This window comes from Oncorhynchus mykiss, chromosome 6 (genome assembly GCF_057628025.1).
Source record: "Oncorhynchus mykiss isolate SJ-2025 chromosome 6, ASM5762802v1, whole genome shotgun sequence".
In the NCBI taxonomy this organism is placed as follows: domain Eukaryota; kingdom Metazoa; phylum Chordata; class Actinopteri; order Salmoniformes; family Salmonidae; genus Oncorhynchus; species Oncorhynchus mykiss.
In genome coordinates, this window is record NC_143027.1 from 38,943,792 (window position 1) to 38,963,296 (window position 19,505).

At 41.1% G+C, this 19,505-nt stretch overlaps 2 protein-coding genes across 4 annotated transcripts in view; one reads left to right on the forward strand and one right to left on the reverse strand.

Moving 5' to 3' along the window:
• Positions 1-1,802: 1,802 nt before the first annotated feature.
• Positions 1,803-8,967, forward strand: LOC118964865 (uncharacterized). The gene is made up of 5 exons (XM_036980069.2): positions 1,803-1,878; positions 5,852-6,133; positions 7,908-7,991; positions 8,121-8,137; positions 8,244-8,967. The coding sequence occupies exons 1-5, from the start codon at positions 1,842-1,844 to the stop codon at positions 8,334-8,336; spliced, it is 513 nt and encodes a 170-aa protein (XP_036835964.2). The 5' UTR covers positions 1,803-1,841; the 3' UTR covers positions 8,337-8,967.
• Positions 8,144-19,505, reverse strand: part of rabl6b (RAB, member RAS oncogene family-like 6b) — a 28,967-nt gene continuing 17,605 nt past the window's right edge. For 2 of the 3 annotated variants that reach the window (XM_021606406.3, XM_021606407.3), the window contains 8 exons: positions 19,183-19,286; positions 18,168-18,583; positions 17,269-17,410; positions 12,584-12,820; positions 12,027-12,333; positions 11,581-11,785; positions 11,230-11,288; positions 8,144-11,147 (listed from right to left, as the gene is read on the reverse strand). In XM_021606406.3, the coding sequence (XP_021462081.3) occupies positions 10,956-11,147; positions 11,230-11,288; positions 11,581-11,785; positions 12,027-12,333; positions 12,584-12,820; positions 17,269-17,410; positions 18,168-18,583; positions 19,183-19,286 (1,662 nt within the window). In that variant the 3' untranslated portion in view covers positions 8,144-10,955. Of the gene's footprint in view, positions 11,148-11,229; positions 11,289-11,580; positions 11,786-12,026; positions 12,334-12,583; positions 12,821-17,268; positions 17,411-18,167; positions 18,584-19,182; positions 19,348-19,505 lie in introns of all 3 variants that reach the window. The other variant, XM_090237892.1, reaches the window with a different exon arrangement.

A 19,505-nucleotide genomic window follows, 5' to 3' on the forward strand; every position in this document is an offset into this window, starting at 1 on the left:
TGCATTCCGTAGCACTAATTTCACAAAGTTTTGGGACACTGTAAAGTCCATGGAGAATAAGAGCACCTCCTCCCAGCTGCCCACTGCACTGAGGCCAGGAAACACTGTCACCACCAATAAAACTACGACAATCAATAATTTCAACAAGCATTTTTCGACAGCTGGCCATGCTTTCCCCCTGGCTACCCCCTACCAATCTGGTTTCCGAGCTGGTCACGGGTGCACCTCAGCCACGCTCAAGATCCTAAACGATATCATAACCACCACCGATAAAAGACAGTACTGTGCAGCCGTCTTCATCGACCTGACAAAGGCTTTCGATTCTGTCACCTCATTCTTATCGGCAGACTCAATAGCCTTGGTTTCTCAAATGACTGCCTGGTTCACCAACTACTTCTCAGATAGAGTTCAGTGTGTCAAATCGGAAGGCCTGTTGTCCGGACCTCTGGCAGTCTCTATGGGAGAGCCACAGGGTTCAATTCTCGGGCCGACTCTTTTCTCTGTATCTATCAATGATGTTGCTTTTGCTGCTGGTGATGCTGTGATCCACCTCTACGCAGACGACACCATTCTGTATACATCTGGCCCTCCTTTGCACACTGTTAACAAACCTCCAAACAAGCTTCAATGCCATACAACACTCCTTCCCTGGCCTCCAACTGCTTTTAAATACTAGTAAAACTAAATGCATGCTCTTCAACCGATTGTTGCCCGCACCAGCCTGCCCTACTAGCATCACTACTCTGGATGGTTCTGACTTAGAATATGTGGACAACTACAAATACCTAGGTGTCTGGTTAGACGGCTTCCTATTTTGCAACAAAGCCTCCGTCACTCATGCTGCCAAACATACCCTCGTAAAACTGACTATCCGACCGATCCTTGACTTTGGCGATGTCATTTACAAAATACTCTACTCTACTCAGCAAACTGGATGTAGTCGATCACAGTGCCATCCGTTTTGTCACCAAAGCCCCATACACTACCCACCATTGCGACCTGTATGCTCTCGTTGGCTGGCCCTCACTACATATTCATTGCCAAACCCACTGGCTCCAGGTAATTTATAAGTCTTTGCTAAGTTAAGCCCCACCTTATCTCAGATCACTGGTCACCAAAGCAACACCCCCCCCCCCCCCCCCCCCCCATAGCACGCACTCCAGCAGGTATATTTCACTGGTCATCCCCAAAGCCAACACTTACTTTGGCCGCCTTTCCTTCCAGTTCTCTGCGGCCAATGACTGGAATTGCAAAAATCACTGAAGCTGGAGACTCATATCTCCATCACTAACTTTAAGCATCAGCTTTCAAATCAGCTTACCGATCACTGTACCTGTACACAGCCAATCTGTAAATAGCACACGCAACTACCTCATCCCCATATTGTTATTTATCCTCTTGCTCTTTTGCACCCCAGTATCTCTACTTGCACATCATCATTTTTACATCTATCACTCCAGTGTTAATGCTAAATTGTAATAATTTCGGCTCTGTAGCCTATTTATTGCCTTTACCTCCCTACTCTTCTGCATTTGCACACACTGTACATATATTTTTCTATTGTGTTATTGACTGCACATTTGTTTATGTGTAACTCTGTTTTTATCGCACTGCTTTGCTTTATCTTGGCCAGGTCGCAGTTGTAAATGAGAACTTGATGAGAACTGGCCTACCTGGTTAAAAAAAGGTGAAATAATACAAATAAAACAAATCTGTGACCAACAGATGCATATCTGTATTCCCAGTCATGTGAAATCCATAGATTAGGGATTGTTACGTTTATATTTTTGTTCAGTGTATAATAATAACCTTGTTGACTCCAGCAACATTCAGCAACAAAAATGCTTCGACTGACTACATTGGTTTTCTGGCTTGCTGGTAAGGACCACATCTGTGTGCCATGTACATTTGTATGTTGCCTGCACTTCATAGTAAACAGCTTATGACTATGTATTTATTTTGCATATTGCCATCTTTAATCTGACCAATGATGGAGTTCAAACGGACATTTTCAGTAATGTAAGCTAAATGAAGGCATAGCAACAAAAACATGGATTACAGAGGGATTATTGATTTGACTGAACTGATTTTCAATAATGGAATGAGTCAAGTCAAAACATTTCATAATATATACATTTCATAGTATTCGCAATTCTTTGTAAGTGTTTGTTACAAAGTTACAACTCATCTGTCAGCGGTTTTCAAAATGGCGGTGATGTAAAGTACTTAAGTAAAAATACTTGAAAGTACTACTTAGGTCGTTTTTTGGGGTATCTGTACTTTACTATTTATATTTTTTACAACTTTATACTTTTACTTCACTACATTCCTAAAGAAAATGACGTACTTTTAACTCCATACATTTTCCCTGACACCCAAAAGTTAAATTTTGAATGCTTAGCAGGATAGGAAAATGGTCTAATTCACACAATTATCAAGAGAACGTCGCTGGTTATCCCTACTGCCTCTGATCTGGCAGACTCACGAAATACATGCTTCGTTTGTAAATTTTGTCTGAGGGTTGCAGCATGCCCTTGGCTATCCGTAAATTAAAAAAAAAACAAGAAAATGGTGCGGTCTGGTTTGCTCAATATAAGGAATTTGAAATTATTTATACTTTTGATGATTAAGTATATTTAAAACCAAATACTTTTAGACTTACTCAAGTAGGGTTTTACTGGGTAAATATGTACATATTTCTATTAAGGTATCTTTACTTTAACTCAAGTATGACAATTGGGTACTTTTTCCACCACTGCAAAATGGAGATGAGAAAATCATAGATTAAATTGTCAGTGTAATTTACTCCAAATGATTCAACGAACAATTAAATATTTTACTTCATGAAACAATTTGGGCTGAATAACAAGATTCATTGTACAAAAAATCCTCTGCGCTTGACACATGCTACATGGTTGGTTGTGACATTTGAGACAGGAAATTAAAAACTTTTCTGGGAACTTTTGTCTTGATAGATTCACTATATATACAAAAGTATGTGGGCAACCCTTCAAATTAGTGGCTTTGGGTATTTCAGCCACACCCGTCGCTGACAGGTGTATAAAATTGAGCACTCAACCATGCAATCTCCATAGACAAACATTGGCAGAAGAATGGCCTTACTGAAGAGCTCAGTGACTTTCAATGTGGCACTGTCATAGAATGCCACCTTTCCAACAAGTTTGCCCTACTAGAGCTGCCCTGGTCCACTGTAAGTGCTGTTATTGTGAAGTGGAAATGACTAGAAGCAACATCGGCTCAGCCACAAAGTGGTAGGCCACACAAGCTCACAGAACAGGACCACCATGTGCTGAAGTGCACTCACTCCCGAGTTCCAAACTGCCTCTGGCAGCAACATCAGCATAAAAACTGTTAGGCGGGAGTTTCATGAAATGGGTTTCCATGGCTGAGCAGCCGCACACAAGCCTAAGATCACCATGCGCAATGCCATGCGTCGGCTACAGTGGTGTAAAGCTCGCCACCATTGGACTCTGAAGCAGTGGAAACGCGTTCTCTGGAGTGATGAATCACGCTTCACCATCTGGCAGTCCGACAGACGAATCTGGGTTTGGCGGATGCCAGGAGAACGCTATCTGCCCGAATGCATAGTGATAACTGTAAAGTTTGGTGGAGGTGGAATAATGGTCTGGGGCTGTTCTTCATGGTTTGGGCTAGGCCCCTTAGTTGCTTAGTGAAGGGAAATATTAACGCTACAGCATACAATGACATTCTAGACGATTCTGTGCTTCCAACTTTGTGGCAACAGTTTGGTGAAGGCCATGTCCTGTTTCAGCATGACAATGCCCCATGCACAAGGCAGGGCCCATACAGAAATGGTTTGTCGAGATCGGTGTGGAAGAACTTGACTAGCCTGCACAGAGCCCTGACCTCAACCCCATCTAACAACTTAGGATGAATTGGAGCGCCGACTGCGAGCCAGGCCTAATTGCCCAACCTCACTAATGCACTTGTGGCTGAATGGAAGCAAGTCCCCGCTACAATGTTCCAACATCTAGTGTAAAGCCTTCCCAGAAGAGTGGAGGCTGTTATTGCAGTAAAGGGGGGACCAACTCCATATGAATGTCCATGATTTTAGAATGAGATGTTCGACGAGCAGTTATCCACATACTCTTGGTCATGTATTGTATGTAACGTATAGGTTGGTCAGTGGAATTCTTTCATCAACATATCATATACACTACCCTCTCTGTATGTTGCCCTACACTCCAGAATTTTGGATTTGAGATCAAATGTTTCATATGTCACAAGTATTTGGACAAATTCACTAATAGTGGTCAAGCTATTACCTTACCAGCTATTTCTATGATTGAAAGGACACCCACTCTGTATTCAAAAGCATGTTGTGTCTCAACCGATGGCAGACACAATACAAAAACCTACGATAATATAAAATTGGGTCTAAGCTACAACATATGCGAATATGTATATTTTGATGTGGAATTTATGCATTTTAAATCATTTTCAATTAAAAAAAACTTTAAAGAAATAATTAAATTAGTGTGACAACCCTGTTTGTAATCTTTTAAATGATATAAATCTCAACCGTTTGTCATTTCCAGTGATGAAAACATGGATGTCTCATGGTATGGTGAGGTATGGAAAATAAGTGCATTTTGAGCACCTTTATCTCTTGAATGTTTTGGCATTCAGGTAAAAAATTCTGGTCCAAAAATGTTTTGGTATTCAAGGCACCTTCCAAACACTTCTATAAATGGACAAATATGGCACCTTGCATTTGAGCTCCCGAGTGGCGCAGTGGTCTAAAGCACTGCATCTAAGTGCTAGAAGCGTCACTACAGACCTTGGTTCGATTCTAGACTGTATCACAACTGGCCGTGATTGGGAGTCCCATAGGGCGGCGCACAATTGGCCCAGCATTGTCCGGGCTAGGGTTTGGCTGGGGTAGGCCGTCATTGTAAATAAGAATTTGCTTTTAACTGACTTGCCTAGTTAAATAACGGTTACACACATATACATACATATATATATATATATATATATGGAAGGTTTCATTCAAAACAAAAAGTGATTGAATTCAAATTGATTTACCCCTCTGTAACTTTATAAATAATCATGATTTATTCATGATTTTCCTTAATTGGGGCGGCAGGGTAGCCTAGTGGTTAGAGCGTTGGACTAGTAACCGGAAGGTTGTGAGTTCAAACCCCCGAGCTGACAAGGTACAAATCTGTCGTTCTGCCCCTGAACAGGCAGTTAACCCACTGTTCCCAGGCCGTCATTGAAAATAAGAATTTGTTCTTAACTGACTTGCCTGGTTAAATAAAGGTAAAATAAAAAATAAAATAAATAAATAATTGTGGCATTATCAGGATTAACTTAAAACTATTTAGAAACACCATATCTACTCCCAGAAATAAAATTACTCAAATCATTATTTACCATTAATTTCCTATTGGACAAGAAAAATATAAGAAACACAACCAAAACACATTGCAAATGCTTCCAATGAGCGTGTTGAGTCACAAGCTTGATGTAGTCATTGTGTGCTAGGATATTGGAACAAATACTACACTTTTAACTACTTTAATACACTATACATGAATTTTGTCTTCGCATGGGTGGACTAGATAGTGTTTTCATCTCTAAATGGTCAAAAAATACACGTATGAAAATACCCTCAAATTAAAGATGACATTCTTTACTGTCACTTCATATGAAACATTTAATCAAAAATATAGAGTATAGAGACACATTTATTATTTTAGCTTCACTGTCCAAATACAGTACACATGGAGTGGAGTGTAGGTATTCAGATTTTTCTAATATGAGTCTAAGTTTTGTAATATGAATCTATAATTATATTTCACAGGCATATGTGATGGTGTGCAGAGACTGACCTGTCCTTATGAGCTAAAGGACGAGGACCTCCCTAGGGTGTGGTGTAAGGAGACGTCCCCACAGTGCTGTTCAGGCTTCAGCTTCAGCAGGGAGAGCCAGTCTTTGGATGCAGGAAGGCTGAAGGTGACTCAGGGTGTTGGCTCCTTCATTGTGGATGTCCAGGGCCTGGCCCAGGGAGAGGGAATGTATTGGTGCGGTGTGCTGAGCAGCAATAAAACCATCATCAAACTGGCTGAGGAGTACTTCTACAGCGGTAAGTGTGATACTTGTCCTTGACTGTGCACAGACAGACATCGCCAGATGATGTCTTGATGTAAGTCAAAGTAACCATGAGTGAAGAAGCGAGAACCCTGAAATGTAGCCTCAGGTACCGACACTGATAGGCCTGCTAGCTTAATTGCTATCCAACCTCTTACAAGTCCATCACAAGGTCTTGGATTACATGTGCTCTGCTGTAAATGTTCCTCTCTGATTTTTCTATGTATACAGTGACTTCGGAAAGTATTCAGACCCTTTGACTTTTTCCCTAACCAATCAACACAATACCCCATAATGACAAAGCAAAACCAGGTTTCTAAATTTTTGCAAATTTATTAAATAAAAAAAACGGAAATATCACATTTAAATAAGTATTCAGAGCCTTTACTCAGTACTTTGTTGAAGCACCTTTGGCAGCGATTACAGCCTTGAGTCTTCTTGGGTATGACGCCACAAGCTTGGTACACCTGTATTTTGAGAGTTTCTCACATTCTTATTTAAAGATCCTCTCCAGCTCTGTCAGGTTGGATGGGGAGTGTCGCTGCACAGCTATTTTCAGGTCTCTCCAGAGATGTTCAAGTCCGGGCTCTGGCTGGGCCACTCAAGGACATTCAGAGACTTGTTCCGTAGCCACTCCTGAGATGCCTTGGCTGTGTGCTTAGGGTCATTGTCCTGTTGGAAGGTGAACCGTTGCCCCAGTCTGAGGTCCTGAGTGCTCTGGAGCAGGTGTTCATCGCTCCGTTCATCTTTCCCTTGATCCTGACTAGTCTCCCAGTCCCTACCACTAAAAAACATCCCCACAGCATTATGCTGCCACCACCATGCTTCACCGTAGGGATGGTGCCAGGTTTCCTCCAGACGTGACGCTTGGCATTCAGGCCAAAGAGTTCAATCTTGGTTTCATCAGACCAGAGAATCTTGTTTCTCATGGTCTGGGAGTCCTTTAGGTGTCTTTTGGCAAACACCAAGTGGGCTGTCATGTGCCTTTTACTGAGGAGTGGCTTCCGTCTGGCCACTTTACCATAAAGGCCCGATTTGTGGAGTGCTGCAGATATGGTTGTTCTTCTGGAAGTTTCTCCCATCTCCACAGAGGAACTCTGGAGGTCTGTCAGAGTGACCATCGGGTTCTTTGTCACCTCCCTGACCAAGGCCCTTCTCCTCCGATTGGCCGGGCGGCCAGCTTTATTTAGAGTCTGGGTGGTTCCTAACTTCTTCCATTTAAGAGTGATGGAGGCCACTGTATTTTTGGGGACCTTCAATGCTGCAGACATTGTTTAGTACCCTTCCCCAGATCTGTGGCTTGACACAATCCTGTCTCGGCGCTGTACGGATAATTCCTTCGACCTCATGGCTTGGTTTTTGCTCTGACGTGAACTGTCAACTGTGGGACCTTATATAGACAGGTGTGTGCCTTTCCAAATCATGTCCAATCAATGTAATTTACCACAGGTGGACTCCAATGAAGTTGAAAACATCTCAAGGATGATCAATGGAAACCGGATGCACCTGAGCTCAATTTCCGGTCTCATGGCAAAGGGTCTGAATACTTTCGTAAATAAGGTATTTCTGTTTTTAATAAATTAGCAAACATTTCTAAAAACCTGTTTTCACTTTGATTGATGAGGAAAATGTTTTATTTAATCAATTTTTGGAATAAGTGTGTAACGTAACAAAATGTGGAAAAAGGGTCATGTGGTCTGAATACTTTCCGATGCACTGTAGAGATCATTTGACTTAATTTGTATCTCCTCTACTCGCGTCGGCCTCAGGTTCCTACGTTTGGGACATTCTTCGCTGGATTCTGATGCCTCTGCTCCCCATGGCGATCATCTTTTCTTACTGTTACTTAAAAAGTAAGTCCTTACAACCTCCAATCATGCAATGAGCCCAAATGCATCCATAAAGTACTGCTCTTCCATTGACAAATACTGGTCCATAACATTTTAAGTAACTAACTTCAACGCTTTCTCTCCAAACAACAGGAAAAGACCAAAACAAGGTAAAGTATGACATTAAAACATTTAATTCCTGAAACAGAATAGCAATTGCCATGTAGCTACTGTTATTCAACAGCTATAACATACACCTGGTATTTCTTAATTCAGAAGGAGAAGGGAGTATACATGAACATCACTATGATCTCAGATCTGGCACAAAATAATCCACATACTGAAGAAGAGATAACTGAGCTGGAATGATGGACATTGCCAAAGGACACACCAAATGCTAAAGGGGCTTTCAATTCTATGCTACAAAACGAGACAGCCATTACAGCTTTTTACAGTTACACAAACTGAAGTACTGTACCTCAAGAAAAGGTATTAGTCCTCCTGGTGGTTACAAGAGCTAAGTGAAAAGAAGCTAAACCAATAGTTTGTCGTAGCTTTCATGATTTTCATAATAGAAAAAAAAGGTAAATGCCATCTATGAAGAAATACGTTTGCATTTATTAGGACGAGCCAAACACAGGTTCACATCCAGTGAAAATATGGAAACATTTCATGGGATGAAAATAAATATCAATTTACCTTTCTATACATTATTTTCTTATTGTACAACATAAGCTTCATGCGCCAATTGGAAATTTGCTCTTAGCATTATTTTTTGCCTCATGAACCACCCATTGAATGACAACAATAGACAGACAATGCAGCAGTACTTTAGATTAATGCATAGTTTCATATTTTGAAAGATACATTTTACATTTTAAACCATCGAATGTAATCTAACGTGACAAGTATATAATCCATCTAAAAGTCCGTTGTCTCGTCAGTTAATAAACATACCTTGTAACATTGTCGAAATAAAAGCTTAATGTACTGTATATCATTCCTGAATACCACCTGCATTTATTTTCTTGTCTGATATGAATTCATGCTGCTTTTAATTCAATTGATGGGTGTCTGTCATCATTACAGAATAGCATGGTATCGTTGCAATGTAAACAGATAGCAATGACTGCTTTCATCTGCAGTGATGCAATTACATACTAATTTTGGTGATGCAACTAGTCAACCTGCTTTAGCACACTAACACATGGGACACACGTATACATTGGGAGCGGGCAATATAAACCTTATGTTTAAGTCAAACCAGATGACAATCAACCACATCGTACGCATTAATCAATCCCATTTGTATTTCCTCGTCAGGAAAATATGACCATGATAAATACCATAGATGAGAGTAGTACTAATGAAGCACTATAATAGTCGACAGGTTTCAGTCCAAAAATAGCTGCATTCAATGTTAGTAGGCTGCCATTGAAATATCTCCAAGAACTACAGCTATTGCAAGAAATTGTATTTCAAATGGACATCTGACGCACAGGTAAAGTTCATGGAACCTCATGAGACAGACATGATAACAGTTATGTAAAGTTAACACACGAACAGTAGGAGCCTTGGAATGCAGCAAAAGATTGAGAAAGAATATATATATATATACTAGCAGTTCATTATTTAAGTTACCTTATTGTGTAAGCAGTTTATGACTTTAGCAATCATTCTAAACTGGTATGAGTCCCTTAACAACATAAATCAAGATTATTATCTAAAAGCAAATGTTCACATATATTGTGTAGTGTGCTGCCAAGATTTTGGTACTGGCTTCAGCAACAAACAAAAAAAGACAGTATATGATACATTTCAGAGTGACATAACATTACAGTTCACCAATAGAAGGCACCAGACATATCACATCTGTCTGAAGCTACTACCTGTCAGTTCTGATGCATTACAGTCTTGACTTCCCGTAAGAACACTTGACACATGGTTGATAAGGATTGCAGACATGTACGTGTGTTGTATGTCACTTCCTTTTAAGGCATCTAATTAAAACACACTGAAATGTGTACTGAGGCGGTAGAAAAGGTGACAAAGGCTACATCCCAAATAGCACCCTATTCCTTATATATATATATATATATATATTGTGCATAGGGAATAAGGTGCCAATTTGGGATGCAGACAAACTGAAAACTACAGTCACTGTAAAATGGTGCATTGGGGGACCTGTTCCATTGTGGGAGTGGAGGGGAGTAAATGATCAAATGGAGTGAGATAGTACATTGTCAAAAATAGAAAAAGTCAATTAAAGCAGCAAAACTTTCAACAACCATTACATCACTGAGTCGGAGAAACAAAACCAGTGGATCAAAGTAAGAGGACAATCTTCAATATGTGAAATATGACCATCAAGCATGTATATGCTCCACTATGTAATATCAACACTGTCAAGCAACCATCACTTTACAGGAATATGCTCTCAAGCAATTCTTACACCAAATAGAGGACATTCAGACAAAAACGTTAGCCCTGCCAAGCCCATTTGGAGTGGTTCACTTCAGGAGAGCATCATTTAAAAAGTTAAAATAAAATAGTAAGCAAACACACATTTTAAGTTAAACGTCTGAAAATAAAAAAAGTAAAATCTTTCCTTAGTGGCTCTACTAATTATCATACCCAGTAGTGATCATATAGTTTGTATCACACCACAGTGAGTGTCAGTCATCTCCTTCCTGTTTCTCCTCAAAGGTTGATGGTAACAAGATTGTATCTTCTACCTAGTTTCTCATCTCTTCACATTCAAAGATAATGTGTGATAGTGCTCATGGGAAGTAATATTAACGCATCATACAGCCCCAGCGGAGTCTAGATTTTTGCCTGGGAATGGGTGACCATGAACCATGGGTATGGCTTGTGGATGCTGCTTGTGCACAAATTAATCTGGTTCTAGGAACCAAACAAGTTTCAAATGACAACTTCGCTTCCGCATCTCTATAGAGTCAAGGTCCAAAAATAAGGATGACTTGGGATCTAGAGTTCTTCATAGTCTCCGCCCTCTCTATTTGCTGACCCCTCCCCCCCAGCCAAGAAATCCTCCAAGTCATCCATTTTCTTGGTCCGAGATTTCTTCTTTTTCCTCTCTTTGTCATCTTCTGTTCCGGTCTCATCTTTCTCCTTTTTCTTGTCCTTTTTATGCTTCTTCTTGCTGCTCTTCTCATCCTCCTAAGAAAAAAGGGTTTTAAAACGCATGTCTACTATGCTGTATAAACACGATCGCCATATGAAAAGGCATCCGCTCCCTTACCTCTTTGCTTTTCTTCTTCTTTTTCTTCTTTTCTTTTGCAGAGTGTTTGCTTTCCTTCTCTGAAAAGCAATTCATAGAATTTGAGAAATTAATGAATACAATGTAATTTTGTTTTATAATGTGATACACTTTGGTACAGTTCTCTGTCATGTGCTAGGATACTATTCTATGGCACTTGGTTGTATTCACTAGATGCCAAACCGAAGAAAACTGATTTAAACAGAGAAGGACTATCTAAACTCTTGTCCAAAAATAAACAATTGTTTTCATTTTACGTTGCTAAACTTTGAAATACAGTATGCACTAATGAATACGTCCCTGTTTTCTATAGATTTGTGGTAGTGGACTTGCCTTCTAGGTCCTCACTGCTGTCCTTGGCTTTGGTGGCTTCCTCTGTAAAGCCCAAGCCAAACAGGTCGGTCTCATTATTACTCTGAAAGGAGGGCTTCAGGACCGGTGTGGGCTTCAGAGGCTCTGGGATCAGCGTGGCTGGAGGGATGTCATCATCTGACAGCTCCAGATCAGACAGTACTTCATCCCTGACTGGGAAAACTTCCTGTGGATGGATGCAGAGGGAAATAATGAAGTCCGAACTATTACAAATAGTAATATACATTGTAACCATGCATCCAAACCAAAAAGGCCCATCAAATAATTTATCGAAAATGTATTGGATAGTTCACAAATTCAGCACTACATATTTTACGAGGAAAGTCATTTCAATAGGTTGACTACTCAATCTAACTATGATGACTTGTAACCTACAACTCTAAATAACATCATTTTGACCTAGCCACCTTAGTTATCTTCTGGATGACTGCCTCCTCCTCAGACTCAAAGTCAAGATCATCCATCACGAAGGAGAGCATCTGCTCAGCAACAGGGGCCCCTGGGTCAGAGTCCGAGTCCACCCCAGGGGTTCCTCCCTTTTTCCCTCTGGGTAGGCCTGGCTGCTCCAGGGCTACTGCAGGTGCAGAGGTTAGGGTGAGGGTGATGGGCTCAGCCACCTGGGGGACAGTGTTCTCCAAGAGTTGGCCAGCAGGTGCCAAAGGCTCCGGAGCTTGGGGCTCCATGGCACGGGGCATTATGGACTCAGTGCACGGTCTAAAACAGAGTACAAAAACATCACTTAAAAACAGAAATGTTTTACTCTTGATGACAAGAGTCATCTAATAATGTATACAATAGAAATTAGTTTATAAACATCTATAAACAGATGACAAGAAAAACAAAGAAATAGATAAGATAAGAGCTTATATAATTCTAAATATAACAAAAGTTACTTAAATTGAAATGGTTTACTCTTGATAAGACTACAGTACATTAACGGATATGCTGGATATAAGAGGCTTACTTTATCAGCTCTGAATCACTGTCAAGGTTGAGGTGTTCATCCTGAGTGACAGCAGGTACTGGTGGTGATATTAGTGGGGGCTGTGCTTCCAACTCCTCCTCATCACTAGACATAGTGAAGTCTTTACTGGTGAGAAGGCCCGGGGTGTTGGGTAGGGGCAGCGGGGGCTCCTTGTCATCTGGGTCCAGCTCATCCATATAACCTGCCACCATGGGGTTCCCTCTGTCCTCCCCATCACTGTAATAGATGATAATAATAATACATACAGTAAATATAATAACACTGTATATAGATATATACACATATACACTGTGTACACACATATACACACACATATATACATATACACGGAAGTCGGAAGTTTACATACACTTAGGTTGGAGTCATTAAAACGCATTTTTCAACCACTCCACTACATTGTGCATGACACAAGTTATTTTTCCAACAAGTGTTTGCAGACAGATTATTTCACTTATAATTAACTATATCACAATTCCAGTGGGTCAAAAGTTAAATACACTAAGTTGTGCATTTAAACAGCTTGGAAAATTCCAGAAAATTATGTCATGGCTTTAGAAGCTTCTGATAGGCTAATTGACATAATTTGAGTCAATTGGAGGTATACCTGAGGATGTATTTCAAGGCCTACCTTCAAACTCAGTGCCTCTTTGCTTTACTTCATGGGAAAATCAAAGGAAATCAGCCAAGACCTCAGAAAAACAATTGTAGACCTCCACAAGTCTGGTTCATCCTTGGGAGCAATTTCTAAACACCTGAAGGTACCACATTCATCTGTACAAACAAGAACAGCAAAGGACCTTGTGAAGATGCTGGAGGAAACAGGTACAAAAGTATCTATATCCACAGTAAAACAGTAAAACATGTCCTTTCAGGACAAAACCTGAAAGCCGGCTCAGCAAGGAAGAAGCCACTTCTCCAAAACCGCAATAAAAAGAGCCAGACTATGGTTTGCAACTGCACATGGGGACAAATACCATAATTTTTGGAGAAATGGCCTCTGGTCTGCTGAAACAAAAATATAACTATTTGGCCATAATGAACATCGATATGTTTGGAGGAAAAAGGGGGAGGCTTGCAAGCCGAAGAACAACATCCCAACCGTGAAGCACGGAGGTGGCAGCATTATGTTGTGGGGGTGCTTTGTTGCAGGAGGGACTGGTGTACTTCACAAAATAGATGGCATCATGAGGATGGAAAATTATGTGGATATATTGAAGCAACATCTCAAGACATCAGTCAGGAAGTTAGGAAGCTTGGTCGCAAATGGGTTTTCCAAATGGACAATGACCCCAAGCATACTTCCAAAGTTGTGGCAAAATGGCTTAATGACAACAAAGTCAAGGTATTGGAGTGGCCATCACAAAGCCCTGACCTCAATCCCATAGAAAAGCTGTGGGCAGAACTGAAAAAGCACGTGCGAGCAAGGAGGCCTACAAACCTGACGTAATTACACCAGCTCTGTCAGGAGGAATGGGCCAAAATTCACCCAACTTATTGTGGGAAGCTTGTGGAAGGCTACCCGAAACGTTTGACCCAAGTTAAACCATTTACAGGCAATGCTACCAAATACTAATTGAGTGTTTGTAAACTTCTGACCCACTGGGAATGTGATGAAAGAAATACAAGCTGAAATAAATAATTCTCTCTACTAGTATTCTGACATATCACATTCTTAAAATAAAGTGGTGATCCTAACTGACCTAAGGCAGGGAATTTTTACTTGGATTAAATGTCAGGAATTGTGAAAAACTGAGTTTAAATGTATTTGGCTAATGTGTATGTAAACTTCCGACTTCAATTGTGTGCATAACAGGTAGTCAGCCTGCCACGCAGTCTCCTTGTGGAGTCAAAACTTGACATCGACCCTAATTAAAATCGGCCATTCCGATTAAATCGGTCGACCTCATATATATATATTAGAGTTTGAACGATTAATCGGAATGGCCGATTAATTAGGGTCGATGTCAAGTTTTAATAACAATCGGGAATCGGCATTTTTGTACACCGATTATGGCCGATTACATTGCACTCCACGAGGAGACTGCGTGGCAGGCTGACTACCTGTTATGCGAGTGCCGCAAGGAGCCAAGGTAAGGTGCTAGCTAGCATTAAACTTATCTTATAAAAAAAAATATTCTTAACATAATCACTAGTTAACTACACATGGTTGATGATATTACTAGTTTGTCTAGGTTGTCCTATGTTGCATATAATCGATGCAGTGCCTGTTAATTTGTCATTGAATCACAGCCTACTTCGCCAAATGGGTGATTTAACAAGTGCATTCACAAAAAAAGCACTGTCATTGCACCAATGTGTACCTAACGATAAACATCAATGCCTTTCTTAAAATCAATACACAAGTATATATTTTTAAACCTGCATATTTAGTTAATATTGCCTGCTAACATTAATTTATTTTAAGTTGGGAAATTGTGTCACTTTTCTTGCAAGCAGAGTCAGGGTATATGCAGCATATTCCAGCTTCCTAAGTGGACAGTTTGATTTCACAGACGTGTGATTGACTTGGAGTTACATTGTGTTGTTTAAGTGTTCCCTTTATTTTTTTGAGCAGTGTATATATATATATATATATTATATATATATATATATTAATATACACAGTGGCTTGCGAAAGTATTCACCCCCTTGGCATTTTTCCAATTTTGTTGCATTACAACCTGGAATTAAAATTATTTTTTTGTAGGTTTGTATCATTTGATTTACACAACATGCCTACCACTTTGAAGATGCTAAGTATTTTTTATTGTGAAACAAACAAGAAGACAAAAAAAACCATAAAACTTGAGCGTGCATAACTATTCACCCTCCCAATATCAATATTTTGTTACAGACACCTTTTGCAGCAATTACAGCTGCAAGTCTCTTGGGGTATGTCTCTATAAGCTTGGCACATCTAGCCACTGGGATTTTTGCCCATTCTTCAAGGCAAAACTTCTCCAGCTCCTTCAAGTTGGATGGGTTCTGCTGGTGTACATTAATCTTTAAATCATACCACAGATTCTCAATTAGATTGAGGTCTGGGCTTTGACTAGGCCATTCCAAGACATTTAAATGTTTCTCCTTAAACCACTCACGTGTTGCTTTAGCAGTATGCTTAAGGCTATTGTCCTGCTGGAAGGTGAACCTCCGTTCCAGTCTCAAATCTCTGGAAGACTGAAACAGGTTTCCCTCAAGAATTTCCCTGTATTTAGCACTATCCATCATTCCTTCAATTCTGACCAGTTTCCCAGTCACTGCCGATGAAAAACATCCCCACAGCATGATGCTGCCACCACCATGCTTCACTGTGGGGATGGTGTTCTCGGGGTGATGAGAGGTGTTGGGTTTGCGCCAGACATAGCGTTTTCCTTGATGGCCAAAAAGCTACATTTTAGTCTCATCTGACCAGAGTACCTTCTTCCATATGTTTGGGGAGTCTCCCACATGCCTTTTGGCAAACACCAAAAGTGTTTGCTTATTTTTTTCATTAAGCAATGGCTTTTTTTCTGGCCACTCTTCCGTAAAGCCCAGCTCTGTGAAGTGTACGGCTTCAACTGGTCCAATGGACAGATACTCCAATCTCCGCTGTGGAGCTTTGTAGCTCATTCAGGGTTATCTTTGGTCTCTTTGTTGCCTCTCTGATTAATGCCCTCCTTGCCTGGTCCATACGTTTTGGTGGGCGGCCCTCTCTTGGCAGGTTTGTTGTTGTGCCATATTCTTTCCATTTTTTAGTAATGGATTTAATGGTAGGATGTTCAAAGTTTCTCTTATTTTTTTTATAACCCAACCCTGATCTGTACTTCGACACAACTTTGTCCCTGACCTGTTTGGAGAGCTCCTTGGTCTTCATGGTGCTGCTTGCTTGGTGGTGTTGCAGACTCTGTATACTGTTCTGAAAGGCCCCATACTGCGATCATGTGACAGATCATGTGACACTGAGATTGCACACAGGTGGACTTTATTTCACAGATTTTGTGACTTCTGGTAATTGGTTGCACCAGATCTTATTTAGGGGCTTCATAGCAAAGGGGGTGAATACATATGCACGCACCACAATTCTTTGAAATAAGTAATTTTCTTAATTTCACTTCACCAGTTTGGATTATTTTGTATATGTTCATTACATGAAATACAAATAAAAATCCATTTAAATTACAGGTTGTAATGCAACAAAATAGGAAAAACACCTAGGGGGATGAACAGTTTTGCAAGGCACTGTATATGGTACTTTAATACAAGATGACACAAAAGAAGAAATTTCAGTAGAAACGTCAGATTCAATTCTACGAAAATTAGAGAATGCTGGAATGCTCTTTGGTTCTACCCCCTAGAACGTATAAAATAACAACTATCTATTAAATGAAACATTGTTTGCAATTCTTAAATCCTCTCTTTCCACAATTTATTCAATGGAAGCATTGAATAAATAGAGCCATCTGAAAACTCTCACCACAGATGGCCTGCTCCAGATGGTACTGTGTGCTGTAAACATAGAGCATGTTTTCCAGCAGGGAAGGAAATAAACCGTGGCAACACAGACCACGTTCTAAATGTCACCCTATTATATAGAGCACAAATAATTTTTTACCAGAGTCCTAAGTGAATAGGGTACCATTTGAGACGCTTCCAGGGATAAGAACCCCTACTCTACCACTACTTACCTGTCACTGTCCAGTGCAGGTTGGGGAACCTTAACTTTAGAGGGCAGGCTGTCCTCCAGGAAGCTTTTATCCAGACCCTCGTCTGGCACAAAGTCATCCACACTCTGAACATTAGCAGGACACACGGGGGCAGGCTCCGGCTCTGAATACAGACAGCAGTGATCAGAAGAGCCTTTGATGTGTTCCAAATGAAAACCTATTTTCTCAGTGCACTACTGTGTGTTTTGACCCTGTTCAAAAGTATTGCACTATATAGGGAATAGGGTGCCAATTGGGACTCCTCATTTGTTATTATTCAACAGCATAGACTTACTTACACTGACATTGTACAGTATCAGGCCTTACTCATCTCATGAAGATGGTTTACATGAAAACAACACAGCATCATGTAAGTGTGACTGTCTGGATGTAGAGAGCAAATAGGCAAACTAAACCCTTCCTTCTTAACTCTATTGAGTTAAAATATCAATTATTTACTTCCCTCAATATAAAGTGTTGTTCCAATGGCAGGCAGGGCAGTAATCCTTACAAGCACTTCTCAGAAATCCAATCATTCATGAAGATATCCCGTGACTAATACACATGTGTATAACATGTGTATAACATGTATAGTCTAGTCCTTATCCGGGCATTTAGGATAAAATATGGGACAAAACAAACAGACAACAAACGATTAAAATCAGTGGGTGGCCGTCCTGACTGGAACATCGCCTCTGACCGGAACATTGGTCATAATTTTTTGTTCATTTCCCGACGATTCTACATGTTGAACTTACACACATACAGGTACAGGTGATCGCCAGCACTCTGCGGCCACCTGCTGCTTTTAGCTGTTCGTCTTTGCAGTGTTTATTTGCTAAAACGGAGTAGCGGAACACTGAAGCACCAACCAGACTCACCTGGCATGGTGGCAGTCACCTCTGGGGCCGGGGCGGAGCCAAAGAGGCGTGAGATCAAGCCACGTTTCTGAGGAGGCGGGGCCTGGGCAGGGCCTGATGCTGGGGGAAGCGGTGACGGTCCAGGATGCTCAGGACACTGAGCCTGCCTCAGAGTGGGGGATTGAAGCTCAGCTGTGGGGGAAACCATCCCAGCTGCCAGGACAGGAGGCGGAGGAGAGGGCGAGGGCGAGGGGGCCTGGAGGCCGGGGACCTGGGCAGGGATGGTTGGCTGATGAGGGGTGCCAGGGCTAGAGCTGCCAGTGGAGGCCCCGCTTGGAGGAACGGTAGGGGACTGGGAGCCCGAGGAGGGGCTCCGGCCGTTGGCTGGACCAGGAGAACCATAGCCTTTACTGCGGGTCTCTATGTTCTCCAAGAAACTGCAAAACAATGGGTGCTGTGCTGTTAGTACTGGCAAAACGGTGCTGAAGGAAGAACGCAAGAAACATCTAAAAACGTGGCTACAAGTGTTAAGGATCAAAACAAACTTATACACAGAGGGAAAATATCGCTGAACATGCCAAACAAACTGATACACAGAGGGAAAATATCACTGAACATGCCAAACAAACTGATACACAGAGGGAAAATATCGCTGAACATGCCAAACAAACTGATACACAGAGGGAAAATATCGCTGAACATGCCAAACAAACTGATACACAGAGGGAAAATATCGCTGAACATGCCAAACAAACTGATACACAGAGGGAAAATATCGCTGAACATGCCAAACAAACTGATACACAGAGGGAAAATATCACTGAACATGCCAAACAAACTGATACACAGAGGGAAAATATCACTGAACATGCCAAACAAACTGATACACAGAGGGAAAATATCGCTGAACATGCCAAACAAACTGATACACAGAGGGAAAATATCGCTGAACATGCCAAACAAACTGATACACAGAGGGAAAATATCGCTGAACATGCCAAACAAACTGATACACAGAGGGAAAATATCACATTACATTTCATAGTTTTGATCCTCAGTCTCCTGCTGCACGGTGAGCTCCTCCAGAGTGGCGTCCATGTCTAACTGGTTGGTCTCGAGCTGCCGTAACAGAGTCTCCCTCTGTAGAGACCAACAGGGGGTGGCTGGGAATGACTGACCATGAACCAGAGCACTAACACTCCTTTCAAAAGAAAAAAGAAACCCTTTCACAGGGTGTGCCCTGAGCTAACAAGCTAACAAGGTAAAAATCTGTCATTCTGCCCCTTAACATTGGCAGTTAACCCACGGTTCCTAGGCCGTCATTGTAAATAAGAATTTGTTCTTAACTGACTTGCCTAG